At 38.0% G+C, this 22,412-nt stretch overlaps 1 protein-coding gene across 1 annotated transcript; it reads left to right on the top strand.

Moving 5' to 3' along the window:
• Positions 1–1,800: 1,800 nt before the first annotated feature.
• On the top strand, positions 1,801–22,017 carry prdx5 (peroxiredoxin 5). The gene is made up of 6 exons (XM_039769368.1): positions 1,801–2,055; positions 8,978–9,112; positions 11,229–11,360; positions 16,916–16,954; positions 17,504–17,568; positions 21,652–22,017. The coding sequence occupies exons 1-6, from the start codon at positions 1,963–1,965 to the stop codon at positions 21,755–21,757; spliced, it is 570 nt and encodes a 189-aa protein (XP_039625302.1). The 5' UTR covers positions 1,801–1,962; the 3' UTR covers positions 21,758–22,017.
• Positions 22,018–22,412: the final 395 nt, after the last annotated feature.

Below are 22,412 nucleotides of genomic sequence, written 5' to 3' on the forward strand. Positions count from 1 at the left end.
GGAGTGAAAGTTTGGTTTGCATTGTAAGTCAGTAAGTCTGACTCTTTCTTGGTGGGAATGAGACAGGGCTGCCCTTTGTCTCATGATTATGTTATTATTTCAGTTTACATGGACAGAACTTCTAAGTGCAACCAAAGAGTTAAGGATGTCCAGTTTGGTGACCTTAGAATCTCATCTCTGCTTTTTGTGGATGATGTTTTTCTGCTGGCTTCATTGGGCCGTAATGTTAGACATGTACCAGGGCAGTATGCAGCCTAGTGTGAAGCAACCACGATAAGGATCAGCACCTTCAATTCTGAGGGCATGATTCTCAGGTGGAAAAGGGTGGAGTGCCCTCTCCAAGTTGGGGATGAGGTGTTGCCTCAAACGGAGGAATTTAAACATCTCAGCATCTTGTTCAGGTGCAAAGGAAGAAGGTAGTGGGAGATCCACAGGTGGAGAGGGGGTCCACAGTCATATAGACGTTGTACAAGTCAATCGTGGTGAAGTGAGAGAAAAGACAAAGCTCTTGATTTACTGGTCAATCTACGTTCCTACCCTCATCTTTGGTCACGCACAGTGGGTAGTGACCACAAGAACTAGATCACAGATGCCAGTGGAAGAAATGAATTTCCTCTGCAGATTGTAAGGGCTCAGCCTTAGAGATAAGTTGAGACAATTGCTCTTTCACATTGAGTCAGTTGATGTGGTCCGGGCATCTGATTAGGAGGCCTCCTGTTTTGGGCATGTCCAACTGGGAGAAGACTTTGGGGCAGACCTAGGATATGCTGAAGATATTGTATCTCTTTGCTGGCCCGGGAACTTCTCAAAATCCCCCTAGAGGAGTCAGAGAAGGTGGCAGGCGAAAGGGATGTATGGAGATCTTTGCCTAGATTCTGCTCCCTGTGTCCTGGACTTTAATATGGGTCAGAAAGTGAATGGTCACTGTCAGATTTGAAAATCTGTTTTATTCCAATGAGCTAACTGGAAAAAAAGCTGATATTTTGTAGTTGTCTGTGTATATGTATTTTAATGAGCCTTGGCTATCTGAAAAAAATTACTTTCCTTTTGCATTTAGCCAGGCTCATTGACTAGATATTGTTAATGAAATACAGAACCATAAAAGCAAAGAGAAAAAATCTACTGAAATTGCACCATACACTTATGGCCTCAACACAACACTTGATATAATTCAAGGAAACAGATAATCACTGTCAGTGCACTTATCAGATTTTACTCTTCATGAGATCAGTTATATCAATCACAAGGGTTCAGGAGGAAATTCATAATGTGAAATCAGATAAAGTAAAAAAAAAAATAGAGGCTGGTAAAAAGCAAAAAAAGGTAAAAAATGCTAAATAATGATTTATCATTTGGCATATCATACAGTGGCACCCTTTTCTGACTTCCACTTTTTATGTTGAAATTTGGCATCAACTGTCGTTCATGTTCTCGATTTATATGCAGGTCGCACAAAGTTCACAAGGTAGGCATTAATTACAGGCGTTAGGTTGTAGGTAAAATATAGGCCAACGACGTGAAAATTCTGGCACTGCTATTTCATGTAACGCTTACCGCACTTTCAGGTCTGTTATATGATCAGCACTAAGTTACCTGTTTTTGTGTTACGGCGTCTTAGTAACCTTAAGGGAGTAAAAGCGTATCCTTGCAGAAAAACACGTGGATAAAAGATTCGACCTCCAAGTTGAAGCTCCGCCCTCATACGAAACCACTCCCAACACGCGGGGCTGCAATTCAATGACGTTACTGGCTGCACCATTACGACTTTTAAGTATTTTTTGTCTGTGTTAAACGATGCAGGAACAGAAACAGCTCAAGTTTCAGCGCGGAAAGGCGGTGCTTCCTAGGTAGGAGGAACTTCAGCCGGTTGGGCTTGCTTGGTTGCAGAACGCCCATCTGTGGCGCAGTTCGTCTCGATCCCCCACCCCGGACTGTCTGCAGTATTTAAACATCGTAGAAAAGATGACGCTTTCGATATTGACAAGCAAGGGTGGGCGGATACTGTCTGCGTCTAGGCTCCTGCACACCACAGCTTTTGCAAGCATGCCCATTAAGGTAAAGATTAGCGATTCTGTCCTTCGCGAAACTTCAAGCTTTCTTTCTCCCTGCCCTGTTGCCTTGAAAGACCTTGGCCGTTTGGCATTTTTCCGCAGCAGCGCATTCTGGCTCTCGGAAAAGGCGTATTACCGGGGCTTGGGTTAAATAAACACTGGAAACAATAATGTTGGAAGCAGCCAGCCTCTGGGGCTTTGATTAGATAACATTTGCAGATCTATCCACTGAAATGCAGGACTTAGTTACAGAAGGCAAGCTTTTGATTTTTCATAATTAAGCAAAGTTGGTATTTTAATATTTAGGGAGATACTTTAAGACAACTATTCTTTAATGTTTTCAGTACCAATGTAATCTATAATTCATATTGCTGAAAAGTATTTTTTGAGGATGCCTGCCAAAATTGGTCGCAGTGATGTTTTGACAGCTGCATCCAAGTTATCCGGCCATTTTTGTTGCCATAATTTTGACGTTGCCTGCAATTTTCATAGCCCAGATTAAATTAATGTAATGTGGAATCATTACCAGTGAGAGTCCGTTGCAGTATCAGTGGGGCTTGGCATGCTGTTTTCATACAGTAGTATCACTCTGTGTCAGCAACGAATGTTTCCGCCAAACTTTATGATAAGGCATTATTTTTAAACGTGTCTGTCCGTCCAACGCCAGAAATAAATATAACATTTATTTTCCAAGTATTTATATCTCAGGATTAAAGTAAATTCCAAAGCGTAAATGGATGGATTGACAAAATGAAATATTAATCAACTCATTATATATTAGTATAACCCTGGAATTATACATACAGTTTCCATACTCCCAGTGTTTCATTTTTTCCATTCTTTACTAGAATTAGTACCTGTTTTGTAGTTGACACTGTAGTATGGAAAGAGCAGTGTATGAACTTTTACAACTTGTGACCAACTTTAAATGAACCGAAAGCATTACTAATTGTAAATGGAATGCTAAATATTGGTGCAAACATTAAGATCCAATTTTATAATTGGAAAATACACAACAAAAATAATAAAGATCAAATAAACAAGAATTCAAGGACCAGGAGCAATTATTTGTAATCATCTATTAATGTTAATGTATTTTACTGTGTGCTGTGTTTATTTAACAGGATGCACAGTAGCAGACATTAAAGACAGTTTTAGTTGTCTACTACTGTAAGATAATTTTTACATAACTGAAAATTAAGCGTTCCTGGAGAGACATAGTTTTCTGAAAAAAGCAGGCAAGATTCAATTTGGTGCAAACCCTGACTCTCCTCCTCCCACTGAGAGTTCTACAGTACATGACACCCCAATGTGGTGAAGTTTCCTGAAATGACACTTTTGTCATTAGCACAAGCTTCTCAGCCATTCTGAAGTCCCAAGCCAAGGAGTATTAGCAGTGTCAACAGGTGGCATTCACTATCTGAAAATCTATGTAAATAAAGCTCTATTAGTCTTGCTCACACATCACAAATAATTCAAAACCATTCCTTTGTCATATTTTACTATTAATTTTACAGTTAAACTTACATATATGTTAGCATTTCTCAATGTTTTTAACTGCTATTCTGTTGACTTTGCTATCTGTGCCAATGTTTATTTAGCACCTTCCTGATTTACCTTTTAATGTAATTTTGATGATCAATTTGTTAGACTCATTTTTACATTTCCTAATATTAAATTGTGATCTATAATAAAGGTTTGTTAATTGACTGGTTTAAGATTATTCTTGTGCCAACTGAAATAGGGTTTGACTGCAACAGTCCAGTAGCAGCAACTCTGAAATTGAGTGAATATATTTTGATACTTTGAGCACTTGATTGGCAACTGGAAATGAAGCAATGCTTTTGTTCTTACTAAATGTAAAAAAAGCTGTCTTTTGAATTAAGTGTTCTATTGGATCACAAAGCTACCTGTGCCCGTGAGTTATTGAATAATGATCAGTATTAAGATGTCTTTCCTGTCTCCTCCCTGAAAGCACACAAAGTCAATGTGGTTACTCTAACCTTCAGTTCTCTTTCTTAAAGAACTGATCATTGTACCACTGAGCAAAGGATCAACTACCACAGCTCACATATTCAATCAAAACCAATTTAATTTTGGGAGGAATGACCATTTAAACCCCATCAGGTGTTTTGTTACTGGATCAGTCAGGAATAATTTCTGGTCACGAATAGCCCAATAAATACTGAACCCACAAGTTCCTACCCCATCCAGCAAACTCTAGTAAACCTGTAACCCTGATATGTGAAACATGTTTAAATCCCCAGGCACTCGCGGTGGGGCATGAACTACTGACCCTTACCAGTAAACACCAGGCCCCTAGTAATTTCCTCCTTTGATTTCCTGTTTTAGTCAAGCAGCTTTGGCTTTATCCTAGTCTCACAAGATTCCCCAGTGCCATCCTAATGGGGTATTTCCCCAAAACTTGAAGCTCTGTCACACTAGTTTGGATGTGTGTAGGTGAGTGAGTCTGAATGTATGGACAGGTCCAGCAATAAACTGGCATCCAGTCCAAGGCTGGTTCCCACTCTGTGCCAGTGTTGCTGGGATCATTTTTGACTCCCTGTGACCGTGAAACTGGATTGGGTTGATTCAGCAACTGAATGAATAGATAGTACCTATACTCAGCAAAAAAAGAAACGTCCTCTGACTTTCAACTGTTTTTACTTTCAGTAAACTTAATGTGTAAATATTTGTATGAACAGTAAAAGAGTCAACACCATAAGACATAAACTAAAAATGTTTCACAATGTGTCCCTGAATGAAGGGAGGCTCAAAATCAAAAGTACCAGTCAGTATCTGGTGTGGCCACCAGCTGCTTGAAGTACTGCAGTGCATCTCCTCCTCATGGACTGGACCAGATTTGTCAGTTCTTGCTGTGAGATGTTACCCCACTCTTCCACCAAGGCACCTGCAAGTTCCTGGACATTTCTGGGGGGGATGGCCCTAGCCCTCACCCTGCGATCCAACAGGTCCCAGACGTGCTCAATTCCTTCGACGATAAACACAAATCCGTCCATCACCCCTGGTGAGACAAAACCGTGACTCATCAGTGAAGAGCACTTTTTGCCACTCCTGTCTGGTCCAGCAAAGGTGGGTTTGTGCCCATAGGCGGCGTTGTTGCTGGTGATGTCTGGTAAGGACCTGCCTTACAACAGGCCTACAAGCCCTCAGTCCGGCCTCTCTCAGCCTATTGCGGACAGTCTGAGCACTGATGGAGGGATTGTGTGTTCCTGGTTTGACTCGGGCAGTTGTTGTGGCCATCCTGTATCTGTCACGCAGGTGTGATATTCGGAGGTACCGATCCTGTGCAGGTGTTGTTACACGTGGTCTTCCACTGCGAGGATGATCAGCTGTCCTTCCTGTCTCCCTGTAGTGCTGTCTTAGGCGTCTCACAGTGCGGATATGGCAATTTATTGCCCTAGCCACATCAGCAGTCCTCATGCCTCCCTGCAGCATGCCTAATGCACGTTCACGCAGATGAGCAGGGACCCTGGGCATCTTTCTTTGGGTGTTTTTCACAGTTGGTTGACGAGTCTCTTTAGTGTCCTGCGTTTCTGTAAGCTGTTAAGGTCTTAACGACCATTCCACAGGTGCATGTTAATTAATTGATTATGGTTAATTGAACATGCATGGAAAACATTGTTTAAACCCTTTACAATGAAGATCTGTAAAGTTATTTGGATTTTTAAAACATTATTGTTGAAATACACAGTCCTGAAAAAGGGACGTTTCTTTTTTTGCTGAGTATATTCAAACTGTTGAAAAGCAGGACAATGTCTGATCCTCACTCTGAACTAATAAAATTCTGTGTTTCTTTTTCATCTTATATGTACTGTATATGCAGTAAGTGTTCAATAGCATAACATAAGAAAGATGATTACACCCTGGAAGAAAATTCTATTCTAATTCTAATAAATCTTTTTTTTTTCTTTTCAAATTTAGCATCTTCTTCCTTGTGAGAGAAAAAAAGGGAATTCCCTTGATATTATCACAACAATTAATTATTTTCATGACTTAACAGTCATTGTATAGAGATTCCTAAATACATAATACTAGATATGTTTTCATGTCATGAACTCCTTAATAAAACTTCTAACAAGAATAAGTTGCCACATTTCCTGGTTAGTAATGTGCACAGGAGATTTTAGTAGATCTGACATGAGAAGTGCTTGTGTAATGTATTATAATTATACTGCTCAAATAAAATTAAAGGAACAGTTTTTAATCAGAGTATAGCATCAAGTCAATGAAACCTCTGGGATATTAATCTGGTCAGTTAAGTAGCAGAGGGTGTTGTTAATCAATTTCAGCTGCTTTGGTGTTAATGAGGGGCAACAATGAGACGACCCCCAAAACAGGAATGGTTTAACAGGTGGAGGCCACTGACATTTTTCCCTCCTCATCTTTTCTGACTGTTTCTTCACTAGTTTTGCATTTGGCTACAGTCAGTGTCACTACTGGTAGCATGAGGCGATACCTGGACCCTACAGAGTTTGCACAGGTAGTCCAACTTCTCCAGGATGGCACATCAATACGTGTCATTGCCAGAAGGTTTGCTGTGTCTCCCTGCACAGTCTCAAGGGCATGGAGGAGATTCTAGTAGACAAGCAGTTACTCTAGAAGAGCTGGAGAGGGCCATAGAAGGTCCATAACCCATCAGCAGGACCAGTATCTGCTCCTTTGGGCAAGGAGGAACAGGATGAGCACTGCCAGAGCCCTACAAAATGACCTCCAGCAGGCCACTGGTGTGAATGTCTCTGACCAGATAATCAGAAACAGACTTCATAAGGGTGGCCTGAAGGCCCACCGTCCTTTAGTGGGCCCTGTGCTCACTGCCCAGCACAGTGGAGCTCAATTGGCATTTGCCATAGAATATAAACAAAATACCACAGTTATTATCATAATTGATTAGTAATGAGCAGCCCTGCACAGGAACCTTATTTCAGTCACTTGTACCAGATACACTGTATAAATATATACGGTATATTAGTATGATATAAATATATATTATATAATATATATAATGTATGTGTGTGTGTGTGTTATATATATATATATATGTATATATATATATATATATATATATATATATATATATATATAATATGCCATCCGTGTTGTGACATTTAGTTTTATTTTCGAATATTTTAGAAAGTGGCGTGACTGTGATCCTGATTTTTATAGCAGCCTTTCGAGTGGTTAAAGGAACATGAAGATATTGTAGATGGCTCCAGGGTGTGCCTTTTTGTTTTATTTTAAATTGCTTATAACTGATTCGAATGTTTACCATCTTTTTACATGTTTTCCAGCTTTTTAAAATGTATAGTTAAATTCAGTTTGATGATGTTACACGTTTTGGATGATCTGGTGCAAGTAAGAATGTAAGCTTATTTGCTTTTTGCAGTTTTATTTTTTTAATATTACATATAATTTAGTTGTAAAGTGACACCAATGATCAAAGTCCAACAAAGATACTGAGAGGTTCTGTGATATAATTCTTCATACACTACAAAATAATGTCGGTCTGCACTATTGCACCTTATAAAACGCAAACATCCTGGTTTACAACATAGAAATGTGTAGGTAGCTTAATTTAAAAGAGTGTCTAGGACTCTTCTTGGCCTACCCTTGTTCCTTCACCATACGTTTATGAAGAATGTCCTTCCGTATATCTCAATCAAACTGATTTAATCAAATTCATTGTTGTGGGTACTGTAGCCTATCACAACTGTTTTGGGTGCAGGGCAGAGCTAACCTTGATCAGGTTACAACTCCGTTTCAACCAGATGTACCACGTAAAAGAAAGCAATGGACTGGCATCCCATCCAAAGCGGATAATGGGTCTCTTACCCGGCTACAAGGTCTTTATAGTGGGTGGTGCAAGGGGATTGATGATTGTCCCAGCCAGGATAGGTGCTGTTTTCTTTCCATGTTGGGAGGGTGTCATATTGGAACGACAGAGGGACACTGTCACCTGGGGCCATTTGTTCCCATAGTATGCCAAGTGGTAGTATCTCTTTTCATGGGAGTTCTGTTTGTACTCTTGCAGAGTAGCTTGGGATATGTAGCCTGGATGGCCAGCCATTTTGGGATAGATAGATAGATAGATAGATAAACACTTTATTAATCCCCAGGGGAAATTCACATAATCCAGCAGCAGTATACTGATACAAAAAACAATATTAAACTAAAGAGTAATAAAAATGCATGTGAAAACAGACAATAACTTAATATTGATATTAATATTAATTATATTAATAATGTTACCATTTACTCCCCCGGGTGGAATTGAAGAGTCGCATAGTGTGGGGGAGGAACGATCTCCTCAGTCTGTCAGTGGAGCAGGACAGGGACAAAAGTCTGTCACCGAAGCTACTCCTCTGCCTGGAAATGACACTGTTAAGTGGATGCAGTGGATTCTCCATGATTGACAGGAGTTTGCTTTGTGCCCGTCGCTCTGCTACAGATGTTAAACTGTCCAGCTTTATTCCTACAATGGAGCCTGCCTTCTTAACAAGTTTGTCCAGGCGGGATAGTTGGGTGATACCAGGGGGAGCTGCCAGTAGGAGGCTTTCTTGTTCTAGGGAAATTTTCCCTGACCCGGAAATGCTTCCTGGTGGCACTGGAAGTACTTTTGGGTCAGGGTTGAAAAAGATCAGCTTTGTCTCACCCTGGCGAGTTGTAGTCAGGAGAGGAGGACAAAACTTGCCGGGGGAGAAGTAGAGGAGAAAGAAAAAAAAAAAAAGAAAGAAGATTGTTTATTGTGAAAAAAGAAGTTGTGAAGTTTGTCTGAAGGTGTTCTGCTAAATATATTTTGTGTGTGTATCTGTGTGTTATTTTCTTGTATAATTAAAACATTTTCCGTCTGTTGTTATTGAATGGCGATAACATATCACTTTTTGCACATTATTGTTTCTTTACAGGTTGGAGAAAAGTTACCTGCAATTAAAGTATGTGAAGGGGACCCTGGTACTGAGGTTTGCATGACAGAATTGTTTAAGGGTAAAAAAGGGATCCTTTTTGCTGTTCCAGGAGCCTTCACTCCTGGGTGCTCAAAGGTACTGCTTTTGACAAATAATCTCTTGTTTCTGCATGATATATTAGCTTATTGCTTTTGCTGTGCTATTGCATTCATCTATCCATCCATCCATCCCTTTCTTGACCTGCTTAATCTAAATTCCAGGGTGCATAAAGGTAGAACATATCTTAACATCACTGAGTTCAACACATAACCAGCCCTGATACACCACAATCCACAACCCCACATACACTCTTACTTTCATTCAGTTTAGAGTCATCAGTTAGCCTAAAAAACATGTCTTGGAAATGTGGGAAAGAAATGGGAGTACCAGGTGAAAAACCCAGTTTATTTCAGTGAAAATGTGCATACTATACACATACAGGGACAAGTCTGCGGTTTGAAACATGTGCCTACAGCTAGCTGTGAAGCTGTTGCAGGGTGACAACTCTTACACTAAACTGCAAGGGCAGCCAGCTTGCCAGACAGAACTAGCCACATGGCACTCTCGGACACGACCAATTACTACTCCTCCCGGCTTCACCATTTCCAACAAAAATATAAAAGTGCGGAAACTTTTTGAAAGTCCCTTGTATGTTGCTTATATCATTAGGGAGATGACACTTGACAGAGGCACTTGACAAAACTTTTTTTTCCTTCAGCTTTACATGTTGGGAGGGTAGATCAGAACACTGTGCATCAAACAAAATAACTTTTTTTATAAGACCATATTATATCATAGATTAGTATATGGTATACTTTTTGCACAGCAGTTTGGCGTTAGGTCTTGGTAGCTTTTGGTAGTTAGTCTAAGAGTGCCAGAGCTTTGTATTTTTTGAGCTTCATCAAGTTTTCTCTTTCCATTTCAAAACGTGATCACATCTATTTTTTTGTCCTGTATTTCTTGCAGGTCATCTAATGTGATTTTTTTTTTCCTCATGCATTCCCATGGCAGCACGGTCCATTAAAGTCCATTACAGTGCAGCTTCACTGGACTTTTGTGGCACTTCAGGACATGATTGGTTTTCAGTGCAGAAAAGCTAAATGTTTAACAAATGCTTCAAAACGTCATTTCCAAGGAAGCTCAGTGTCTCTAGGAGTAAGGCTGGCCAGGACACTGGGCTGTTGCATGGTTATTGGAGGAACTGTCAAACTCGTTGGACCTCGTTTAGATAGACAGCATTTTGGCAATTTCTGCCAAAATACAAATGCGAATGAAGAAAACATTTTTATTGCGTTTACATATCGTTCATTTAACTTTCTGGAGGACCAGATACCCAAGGCTCCAAGACAATTGGGGTAACTGGGATCTCTAGCACAGTCCTTCAGCAATGTCAGTCCATAGCTGCTCTGTTTGCTCTGGCATGACAAGAGGCTGAAGACCTTTGAATCGCACACAACGTTTCATGCACAATTTTATGAATGGCGGACTTTCCCAGTAGGTACTGGACATATAAGGAAGAAAAGGAGTTTCCCAGTTACCAAAAACCTTATGAAGAAAATAGAAATTGTGAATAATATGCAATATAAATATATACTATGTATATGCATATTTAGCTTCTCTTCCGGGATGACACAATTGTTTTACCAGCATGTAAAGGTACTGTACCAGCTGCAGCAGGCAATGAAAACTCAAAACTGACATCCGACATAATTTAAAGAAATTGTTGAATTTCTCCATAAATTACACAAAAGCTTTCGTTTCTTCACATGCTGTGCAGTTAGAGGGTGAACCCAATAGCAAAGGCAATGTTTTCTACACCTGCATCGCCATATTGGGAGGAATTTTAACACAAAAAGGTCAACGTTCAGGTCTAATAAACCCATATTTCGTGAATCCAATGAAGAATGACCTACAAACACCACAGGTTAAAAACACTCTGGACTGCTGATAACTGCTCCCCACAGGTAAACACACAAAAGTACAATCTGGGCTGCAGGTTGGCGTTTAACAGAGGCAAACGAACGTGAATGTAACATCATATTGAAGTCAATTAAGCACCACCTCAAAATAGCAACTTATATTCCTATGACACTCCGAGCGCATTCAAGCAAGATTTGGATGCCCGTGTGGACAGGGCCTTATCTGTGTGCGTTTTCTTATCTCTACTGTAACCCAATTCATTTGAAATGTTGCACATTCCCTTTTTCCTTAGACTCACCTCCCAGGATTTGTGGAGAAGGCTTCTGAACTTCAGGCTAAAGGCATTCAAGAAATTGCCTGCGTCTCTGTCAATGATGTGTTTGTAATGTCTGCTTGGGGCAAAGAGCATGGTGCAGATGGAAAGGTAATTTGTTTTTATAAATGGAAAAGACTGAAACATCTAGCATTTTTAATTTTAACCAACATTTGTGAATGGACTGTTTGTACTAATAACATTCTTTGTTGGGAATTCTGTGTCTATACACAAGCAAGCAGTGTTTTGTAAGCATTTAATGACTAGACAAAGCCTGTTGGATTGTTGTTAGGTAGATGGTTTTTTTTTTTGTTCTTCCTTGTATTTTGCGTCAGGATTGGAAATGGCATCTAAATTCGTTGTTTCTGTGGACTTGAGGTTAACAATTGTGTGTCATAATGCTAAAATACAGAGTGTAGAGAAAGGTAAATAGCAGCTGTAGACATATTCCTTCTTAGCTCATTAACAGTTTCAATGACAGCTGTAAATTATGTTAAAACCTACTGCATTCAAAACTAGAACTTCTAATGTTTAAACTTTGTGGTAAACTACTGTTTTGGTTGAGGGGGGTGAGTTAGCAAATTACATCTGTGCACCATATTTACCAGTGCAGAATGTAGGAAAAATAAGTCCTTTATTCCTCCCTTGCATGACTTTTGCATTAATAAATCATTTATTTTGTATAATCAAAGGGAGAACACAAAAGTTGAATAATATCATATACAGTAGAAAACTATAAAACTTTTTGCCTCTTCTAGTCTTATTACACAACTATTTAATCGGGTGAGTGGCTGATCAGCTTGTCTACTATCCAAGATATAGTAGCACTATAGAACACTATTCTTCTGGTCATCTCCCAAACTTCCTTTACTACAATTTTTCCAGCAGTTCTGGGTATACTACCCCCTGCCATTGCAAGCACTTAAACTGCTTGCCTCCAGATTCTGAGCTGAAATGGCCTAAGACCAAATGGCAACTTTAAACTTCTCTTGGAGGCAGCTTCCAAGGCAATCCCTGGACCCTCTTCTGTGGTCTGGGAAAAACAGCAAAAAAATTCAGTGGCTTTTCTCCAGAGCCCCCTCTGGTGGTTGCAGATTTCCCTGCATCTCTTTATCACCAATGTGCAGTTAAAAAGGCCAGACACTTTGGATTGGCTTGCTACTGAATGTTCACAGAAGTGGGGCACAGGGCTATACTTGTCCAACAGAGATACTTTATGTTGCCAACTAACAGTGTGAGGAACACTCCTGACCTTCCACCTAACCACTACGACTTTACCATTAAATTAGCTTCTAGAATAGCTTTTTTGGGGCTACCTTCCTACACTACAGAATCCTCTCCCCACAGTACCATATGCTTACTTTTTTTGTCCCTGGCATTCTTGTCACACAATCAAGGGGAGCTGGGGAAATGTGATGAAGACAGAAGTTATATATAGTGGTATTCTCAAGTACAGCAGTTCATCACTTGTTTAGTTTGTTCAATTTAAATGTATGTACCCTGGTTTTGAGGCATATTATTCAGATCTATCCAATCAGAAACTAGTAATAATCATGATTGAAAGTTAAGACCAAAATTAAATGCACACTTTGAGTATGACCGTGTGCTATGCAGATGTCTTATGAAGACATTAATAAATAATTCTAGGCATGAAGGAATGAACACATAGTATGACGATTAAATGCAAAGCCCTCCTATGAAGGCATTATAACAAAGTATAAATTAACAAAAGAGAAAAAAGCCCTGCTGCTTCCATGGAACTTTCTAAACCATGCCTATTCTTGTCCACTGCAGTACCTCGCTAGATCACTTCCCTTCTCACCTATTCTCTCTCTATTCAGACCGTAGCCACTGTTGTGGAACAGTCTGCACCACTGTCCTCCCATCACTGCACTCAACAAGCCAATGGCCATTCTTTGGCACAGAAATCACTTCCAGGTTTTGGTTAGCCCTACATGTGTTCCTGGTGACATCCTCTACCACACTCTGGCATCCCTGAAACTTCTGATGACTTTAAAACACTGAGTGCTCTGTGAAGCTCTAGAAGGTTTTGCCATCTCTAAATTTTCCTCCATAGACTCTGTTCCTTTGGTGAGAGGGCTAGGTATACCTGCGAACCAGGCTTCACATTACCTACTTCTGTTCAAACCATCTCTTTCTGTCACACACTAGTGCTGGTGGTGCAGCCTTATGCCATTCTGCAGCACAGCAGATGTACTGCCACCTAGCGGCCCATGTATTTCCACAATAGCATTTTCTTCTATCAGTCTCACTCTCTGTTTCTGTTTCATAAAGGCTCCTATCGGACATACCCCTGCCATGTACCATCCTGATGTGCCCTTTCTCCTAGCAACCTCCTTCCAGCAGCACATGTTCTCAAAATGTTAAAAGAAAAACAAAAATACTTACTGCAGAGAAGTAGTAGGTAATATGGCAAGATATAACTTTGAACTGATAAGCAGTGCTGACATAATGGATGAATGTGGAAGCAGTATTAATAAATATTGACAAGCACCTTCACAGTAGTTCCTTGAATTAGAATAGTACACAAATTAACCATAAGGTTAACAAGATTATTTCAGGATTAATTACTTAGCTATTGATGACCAATAGCACATTGTCATTTTCTGAAATGTAACTATCTAGTTATTCTTTGTAGTTTTTTCTCAGGTACAGATTTGTGTCTATTTTCTCACTGTGCAAACTCACACCTTCATTAGTTCAGCAGGATACCCAGAAGGAATAAAGCCAATAGTACTCATCACTTGTGTGACAGTTACGCTTATTATTTCAGTCTCTTACACTGTAGCTTGTGCCAGTGTTCCCTCTAGCTGGAGGTGCATATAATTTATTTAGATAAGACTTTCCAAATTGTACCTGTTCTTTGTCAAACGATAATAATGTCCACTGGCAAATCCAGCCATCCATACTGGGTTTATTCCAATGTGAAGCGAATGCCAGTTTGTAGGAACTGGGGAATTTCACAGATTGTAATCTGTAAGGTACCAACACGTCACGTCAACTTTAATCACCATTTGGATAATTTAGGAGGGTTGGATTTTTGGTGTGTGGGTAACTGTATTACTTTGTTATGCTTCACTATGCTACTGTTCACTTTAATAGATCCTTGACTTTGCATCAATGTCTTTATAGTACATACAGGATAATGCTGTACATTGTTTGTACTGTGTGAATAGGTTTTCATTGCTTCTCAGTGTTAGACATTATATAGATTTTTTTTTTGTAGAGTATTGAGTGTAATTAGCCCAGCCCATTTTAAATCCCTTAATCCAATAACAATATACAGTTGTGCTTGAAAGTTTGTGAACCCTTTAGAATTTTCTTTATTTCTGCATAAATATGACCTAAAACATCATCAGATTTTCACCCAAGTCCTAAAAGTAGACAGAAACCTGTTAAACAAATGAGACAAAAATATTATACTTGGTTATTTATTTATTAAGGAAAATGATCGAATATTACATATTTGTGAGTGGAAAAAGTATGTGAACCTTTGCTTTCAGTATCTGGTGTGACCCCCTTTTGCAGCAATAACTGCAACTAAACGTTTCCAGTAACTTTTGAACATTCCTACACACCAGCTTGGAGGGATTTTAGCCCATTCCTCCATACAGAACAGCTTCAACTCTGGGATGTTGGTGAGTTTCCTCACATTAACTGCTCGCTTCAGGTCCTTCCACAACATTTCAATTGGATTAAGGTCAGGACTTTGACTTGGCCATTCCAAAACATTAACTTTATTCTTCTTTAACCATTCTTTGGTAGAACGACTTGTGTGCTTAGGGTCATTGTCTTGCTGCATGACTCACCTTCTCTTGAGATTCAGTTCATGTACAGATATCCTGATATTTTCCTTTAGAATTCTCTGATATAATTCAGAATTCATTGTTCCATCAATGAAGGCAAGCCATCCTGGCCCATATGCAGCAAAACAGGCCCAAACCCTGATACTACCACCACCATGTTTCACAGATGGGATAAGGTTCTTATGCTGGAATACAATGTTTTCCTTTCTCCAAACATAACGCTTTTCATTTAAACCAAAAAGTTCTATTTTGGTCTCATCTGTCCACAAAACAATCTTCCAATAGCCTTCTGGTTTGTCCACGTGATCTTTAGCAAACGGCAGACAAGCAGCAATGTTTTTTTTGGAGAGCAGTGGCTTTCTCCTTGCAACCCTGTCATGCACACCATTGTTGTTCAGTGTTCTCCTGATGGTGAACTCATGAACATGAACATTAGCCAATGTGAGAGAGGCCTTCAGTTGCTTAGAAGTTACCTTTGTGACCTCGCTGACTATTACACGCCTTGCTCTTGGAGTGATCTCTGTTGGTCGACCACTCCTGGGGAGGGTAACAATGGTCTTGAATTTCCTCCATTTGTACACAATCTGTCTGACTGTGGATTGGTGGAGTCCAAACTCCTTAGAGATGGTTTTGTAACCTTTTCCAGCCTGATGAGCATCAACAACTCTTTTTCTGAGGTCCTCAGAAATCTCCTTTGTTCGTGCCATGATACACTTCCACAAACGTGTTGTGAACAGTGGACTTTGATATATCCCTGTTCTTTAAATAACACAGGATGCCCACTCACACCTGATTGTCATCCCATTGATTGATAACACCTGACTCGAATTTCACCTTCAAACTAACTGATAATCCTAGAGGTTCACATACTTTTGCCACTCACAAATATGTAATATTCAATCATTTCCCTCAATAAATAAATGACCAAGTATCTACTTTTAGTACTTGAGTGAAAATCTGCTGATGTTTTAGGTCATATTTATGCAGAAATATAGAAAATTCTAAAGGGTTCACAAACTTTCAAGCACAACTGTAATAATTTTTTTTTTTTTTTTTTGGAGTAAGTCATGCTTATTATGGAGACAGGATAAGGTTCAGGGCATTACACTGCTGTAGTGGTTAGCACTGTTGCCTTGCAGCTTCAGTGGCCTGTATTTGAAACCTGTCCCTGTTTATGTGATGTTTACATGCTCTTCTTGTATCTGCATAGGGTTTCCTCTCAAATTCCAAAATTAATTGAATGACTCTAAACTGGCTCAGTTTGAATCAGTTTGGGTGTTTGTATAAGAATGTATTCAGCAATGGACTAGGCTCCTTGTCCAGGGTTGGTTACTATCTTCTTCTCACTGATCCTCTGGATAGTGACTCCGTTAAAGCAACAGTGATTAAAAGTCACATAGTGGGAGTATAAAATAAAACACAGGAAGCTGACATAAATGGAGGCCATGTGTGGTTAGCTCCTATTTTGCATGTTTTCCTACTTTATAATGAAAAAAAGTTTGTTTGAGGGGTGAGTGGAAGTTGAAATAGTATCAAAATAGGTAATGTAATAAAAGAAAATTGTTTTGCTATTGAAGCCTGACTTTTCACAACCATCTTGTACTGTACATCTGATTATGTAGTTCTCATATGGTTCTTCACAGAGTTCCATTTTTGTTAAACATGATTTTTATTTTTTAAAAATGATTTAATGAGAGCAGGTGAAGGTGACTAATATGACTAAACAGAACTCTCTACTTCTAGTATACCTCTTAAACCCAACTATAATATATCATATTAATGTGTTTCAGTTTCTTGTTTTTTTTTATCTACTTACTTTTCATTTTTGTTTTGGCTCAGGTGAGAATGCTGGCTGATGCCACTGGGGCCTTCACCAAGGTTTGTTGCTTTCTCGTTTTCACTCAGAGCTTAATTAAATGTGACACTAGGAAACAAGAATAATAAATGTAAGGTAGAAAGTAGCCTGCAAATGATGTCTTGAGTGATACTTGATATGAGAACATCTTAGCCAGAATTTTTTTTTATCTGGGTAAGTCTGCTGTCACATCATTGGGTTTAAAATTGTAATTTAGAATATTCTGGAACAAACAGTATTTACAGTATATATGCTGAAGAAGTATTATAGTGCACTGTTTCAAATGGCAAAATCTTTTGTCTAGTATGACTTAGGCATTCCGATGTTAGACACAGTAAAAAGACATTAAGGTTTTTAATATATTGTTTCAATAATATTTAGAAGACTGTGAATTTTGTGTCAGATTAAATATGATTTGTATATCATATGTGTATCTTGCATCCACAGTGTAATAATTCTCAATTGGAACTTTCTGCTTTCTGTACTTTAATGTGTATTTTTGCATAGCTTGTCATTATAAACTGCACATATGGTGATTAAAAATGTCTTTTCTTTTTTGTTTATTTTAAAAGGCAGTAGACCTGATGTTAGACAATGAACATCTCTTACAAGTTTTAGGGAATAAGAGATCTCAACGGTAAGAGAATCTGAAAAGGTGTTTTTGTGTTCTCTGATTTATTTTCATGCTTAAATACACTTTAGGGTCTTAACTTTGGAGACTTTGTTACTGGTCTGGTTTTCTTTAACAAAATATTCTCTTGCTGTTGTCGGTTAAATGACAGGATATAAGAAAATTAGCAATGCAATAATAAGAATTCTTGTAAGACTTGCAGTTTGAGGAAATAAAGTTCCTCCTCTACTAGTGGGAGCCACTTTGAAGTGCAATGCTGCACTTTGTTCAGAAAGTTTGCTAACTAATAAGTGCTCAATACATTGCATAAAAATCCCTTAATACAATGAATATAATACACGTAGTTGAAAATATGCATGTATCTGTGTGTATCTACCTGCATTCAAAAGTAGCTCAAGTGCAATTAAGCAAAGCACGATTTGTCTAATACTGTGTAGTAAGCTGTAAAAAGAAAACAAAAACACAGAGAAAAGAGAAAATGGGGACCATCGGCACCTACTGGTTCTGTTTGCAGCACTCTTAATTTTAGGACACTTACATTTGACTTCTATGGGGCATAAAAGACCTGTTATTTAAACTTTTATTTCTCATTCACAGCAAGGTTGGTGGTGGTGTTTCCATGCAGATCTAGAACTATACCTATGGGCCTATAAGTTGTGTCTACTCATGACAGAGCTCATTAACGTGTCCCAGAGTTCTCTTCCCACTCTCCCCTTTCCTGCTGTTAAACTAGGTAATGGTGCAAAGTGGAGAGGCTTCTTGATAAATTGAGGGAAAGCTCCAAAAAGCTGTTCTCTATATTCTTCAGTTAGGTCTAATGATGTTTCTGCAGCATTCTTGTAAAAATCCACTCTTAAATCCTGTTAATTATGGATGTTTCTCATTTTCTTCTAATTAAAGCTGTAGTTAATTGCTCGATACAAAGTTTTAGCCTGGAAATAACCAAACTCAAAGGTTTCTCAGTAAATAACCATGTTGTTTAGAATAAAGAAACACATTTTTATATATTAAAAACAATAAGCAAATGGTTACTTACAGCAAGTTTAAAGTGGAAACAAAAGACATAAGCCCTTTGGTGCTATACAGACTTACAAGTCTGACGGGCCGCTGAGATTACTCTGTAGAAGCTACGCTATGTGTGCATGCAGCTCCCTCTGCTGGTTATGTTCTGATAACACTATTTCCTGTTTTGTTTTTTTGTTTTTTTTTTTAATAAAGGAAGATTGATTCCCTTGCTGTGTATGTAGTGGAGGATTATATTTTCCTTTAGGCCATTTTAATTTGTGCCTAGTCTGTTATTAAGCTTGATATCATTTGAAACGTTTGCCACATTATAATGCATACATGTTTAAAAAAAAACACTTTAGTGAATTAGTAAATATCTGTCAAAGGTGATTATATTTTATGTAGTATTTTATAATACTTTATATACTATCTTTTATGTAATATTTTTGTATATAAGAATATAAATAATACTTGTAAAAATACAATTTTAGGAAGACAGTTTTATGTTGTTTTCTAACGTTAATGTAATTTACTGTAACTGTTATAAGCATTCCTAAAATGTTTAACTGCAAGAGGCCAGTGGTCAGATCCCTACTGACAGACAAGGTTTTACTACATCTTAGTGGTTCTATATACATTGTGCCTGTTCACCCAATTAATTAACTTTAGTTACAGGGAAGCTGGAAAGTTTCTGTTATAAACATTTGGTTGTAATGTAAATATGAAACAACTGTGTTATGAAAGGTGTTTATTTGGTTAATGAGCTACAGCTTTTAGAAAGATAACTTAAAATGAAACCTTGTCCAGCACAAGTACCCCTCTCAAACATGCACTTCAGTTTGTGTATTAACCCTTCATTTTGTAGCCCTAGTTATAACTTTGTGCAGTTTGAAAGTCACTTTTTAGGTTAGTAGTGGGAAAAACACCTTAAATTCCTCCATTATATTTAAATTTATAAAAAATATTTATATTTTAATGTAAATAAATGTAAATGTCACTAACTCACACGTTCACTCACTATTTCCCATTTAATTAAAACCCTGTAATTTGGTTAGATGTACACCTAAGCCAGTGGATATCTGCTACGAAAGGACATGTTGAGATACCAGTATTTAGTGGTAAAAATAACTCAATAGAAAAACCAAATACCCAACATCTCAAAAATGCTTTGACTGATTTGATTGAAATTTGGTGACATTATTGAAAAAAACTAAATGTATTTGTTTTTTTTATATTTATTAGTAAATTTTTAATTTGTTGATATTTATTTGTATCATGTAAGCTGTGGCTAGTTTCAATAACTGTTATTTTACACAGAGTATTCCGTGGCCATGACAGAGATAAGGTGATTGTTCTAAAACAACAGCCATGGATTACCCATCTATCCATCCATCCATTATCTAAACCCACCTTTGTTTCCTGCAGAGGCATTAGCTCTCTTGGAAATGTGTTCTTTTAATATTGTGGCTTATTAAATAATTAAACAATATCATAATATACCAGAAAAGGCGATATCCCTCCCATAGTGATTACGGCGGTACAAGAATCACATGAGACAAAATATCTTTTAGCTTACATTTACTGACGTTTTCGCGGTTACAGACGGGGAGGCATATGGACAGACTTTATCCAGGTGGGAATCTGGATCAACACAGTCAGCCATTTTTTCCGTCCCTACGCTGGGAGGTTTTTCAACACACCTGGTGTCGACACAGCCTCGAAGGGTCTGGCCACTGTCCAGACCTTTTATATGGTTCTTGCTTCATCTGCTGGTCTTCTCCGTCTCCGAACAAGGGCTGAATTCCTCTCCCACAAAATACAGAAATATCATAGTGCTTACATGTCGATTCTCATTCTCCCAAGAAGGAAAGAAGGTTTGTGCTGATAGAGGACAGAAATACCCTAACCTGTGTTTAAGCTGACTATACAAGCCTCCAGTTGCCTTTGGCTATCTAATCCAATGCTTGGTCAGCAATTCTAACTGCTGAGCCTCTGTGTGCCACAGTTAACATGCACATGTGAATAAAACTCATAACAGTACTGTCCAGATACAGTGACATAAAGAAAAATGTAGTATTACAACCTTACCCTGAGGAGGATTGCAGGGAAGCTGGAGCCAACCCTAGCATGCAAAGGGCACAAGACATGCCTTGGAGCATTCAGTGTTAAATAAATGTGCCCGATTTCTGGCTTTACTCTTTCTGTCTCAGTCTTCAATACAGTATTATTCTTGATGTTTTGACGAATTGGCAACAATTACACTGAGCTTACCATAACATCCTACCTCATTATGTTTTCCTCCTTCTACTACTTTGATTAACATTATTATTGTTATCCTTGTGATACAGCCATAGTGTAAGCATCAGAAAACTATAAAACATCATTATGTGAATTTCCATTTGGGATTAATAAACTATCTATCTATCTATCTATCTATCTATCTATCTATCTATCATATTGTATACAATAGAGTGTTCTATCTATCTATCTATCTATCTATCTATCTATCTATCTATCTATCTATCTATCTATCAATGATATAGTGCCAGTCATATCTATCTATCTATCTATCTATCTATCTATCTATCTATCTATCTATCTATCTATCTATCGTCCCAATATGTGGCTCCAGGTGTCTGGAGGCCTTTCAGATGTTATTCATTCATTCTCAAAAGTAATCTCCCACTTCTAGCTTGAAGTAAGTGTAGGACACTTTATAAACACTTCCTAAGTCCTACTGTGAAATATGATAAATTCTTATACTAATGTGACTTTTACTGCAATTTCCTAAGAATAATTCTGAGATTTTTGATAAATGTGGACCCTGATGCTTTTTAAAACTAAACAAATATCATATAAAAGGAAGCAAACTAAAGTGTGCAAGCAGTTTTTGTTTAATTCAATATTTAATTTAAAAGGGCAATGGAAATTGTATCGATGGCCACTTTTACTTCTTTTCCATATAGCTTCAAAATATTCTTTTTTCACAAAAGTAGAAATAAGGCTTGGAAGACACAATTATGTTGCCATTGCAAAAAAATATCAGCTGACAAGTGTTTCTGTTTTTTGTTTTTTTTTTTATAGGTATGCAATGCTTGTGGAAGATGGTGTCGTCAAAAAGCTAAACATTGAGCCAGATGGCACTGGCCTTACATGCAGTTTGGCCAGTAACATTCTATCACTGGTTTAACCAGGCTATGGCAGTTGGTTTATTTTTACATTTGATCATAAATCAGTTTTCTCCAGTTGGAAAAATAATATACTCCGCAGTACTTCATTTGAGGGTTAAACAACTGATATAATACGGAATTCTTTACTATATCCATGAAACTGGCAGTGTCCTAGATACTTTGTTTCCTGGGAACTGTACAACATGATATGTGTTCTGCAGACTTAATTTTTAAAAATTGTAAGCTTAAAAAAATTAAATAAACCTGTTAAAAAAAAAAAGGTTATTTTTCATTGATCATTTTTATACATCAGATTCTTAGAGCTCATTATATAACAAATTGTATACACTCTTAATATACTGTAGATCTACTGAAAAAAATAAAAGGTGTGATTCCATTTTAAGTTGATATTACAACAGTCAAGATGTGTCCTTAAAGGGAGGAATAATAAATCGATGCATGATCCGTTGTGCTAATACTTTATACATCAACTGCATAAAGCAGAATACATTTTCACACCGATTGCAGGATGGTTAGTCTTGGCATTTTTACGTTTTCAACAGAGGAAACCCTTTTGGTCAATCACTAATTGTATTGATTAGATCTGTTAATCTGTTGATTTCAGATTCACTTGACTGAAAACCTGTTGGTATGCTGCATCATACTATTCCCAAA

Source organism: Polypterus senegalus, chromosome 11 (genome assembly GCF_016835505.1).
Source record: "Polypterus senegalus isolate Bchr_013 chromosome 11, ASM1683550v1, whole genome shotgun sequence".
Lineage (NCBI taxonomy): Eukaryota > Metazoa > Chordata > Cladistia > Polypteriformes > Polypteridae > Polypterus > Polypterus senegalus.

Bases quoted from the DNA above. Each gene is read 5' to 3' on its own strand.
- prdx5 (XM_039769368.1), top strand. From the start codon at position 1,963: ATGACGCTTTCGATATTGACAAGCAAGGGTGGGCGGATACTGTCTGCG. The intron at 9,113-11,228 runs GTACTGCTTTTG...CTTTTTCCTTAG, and splicing joins TCACTCCTGGGTGCTCAAAG to ACTCACCTCCCAGGATTTGT. The intron at 11,361-16,915 runs GTAATTTGTTTT...GTTTTGGCTCAG, and splicing joins AGCATGGTGCAGATGGAAAG to GTGAGAATGCTGGCTGATGC.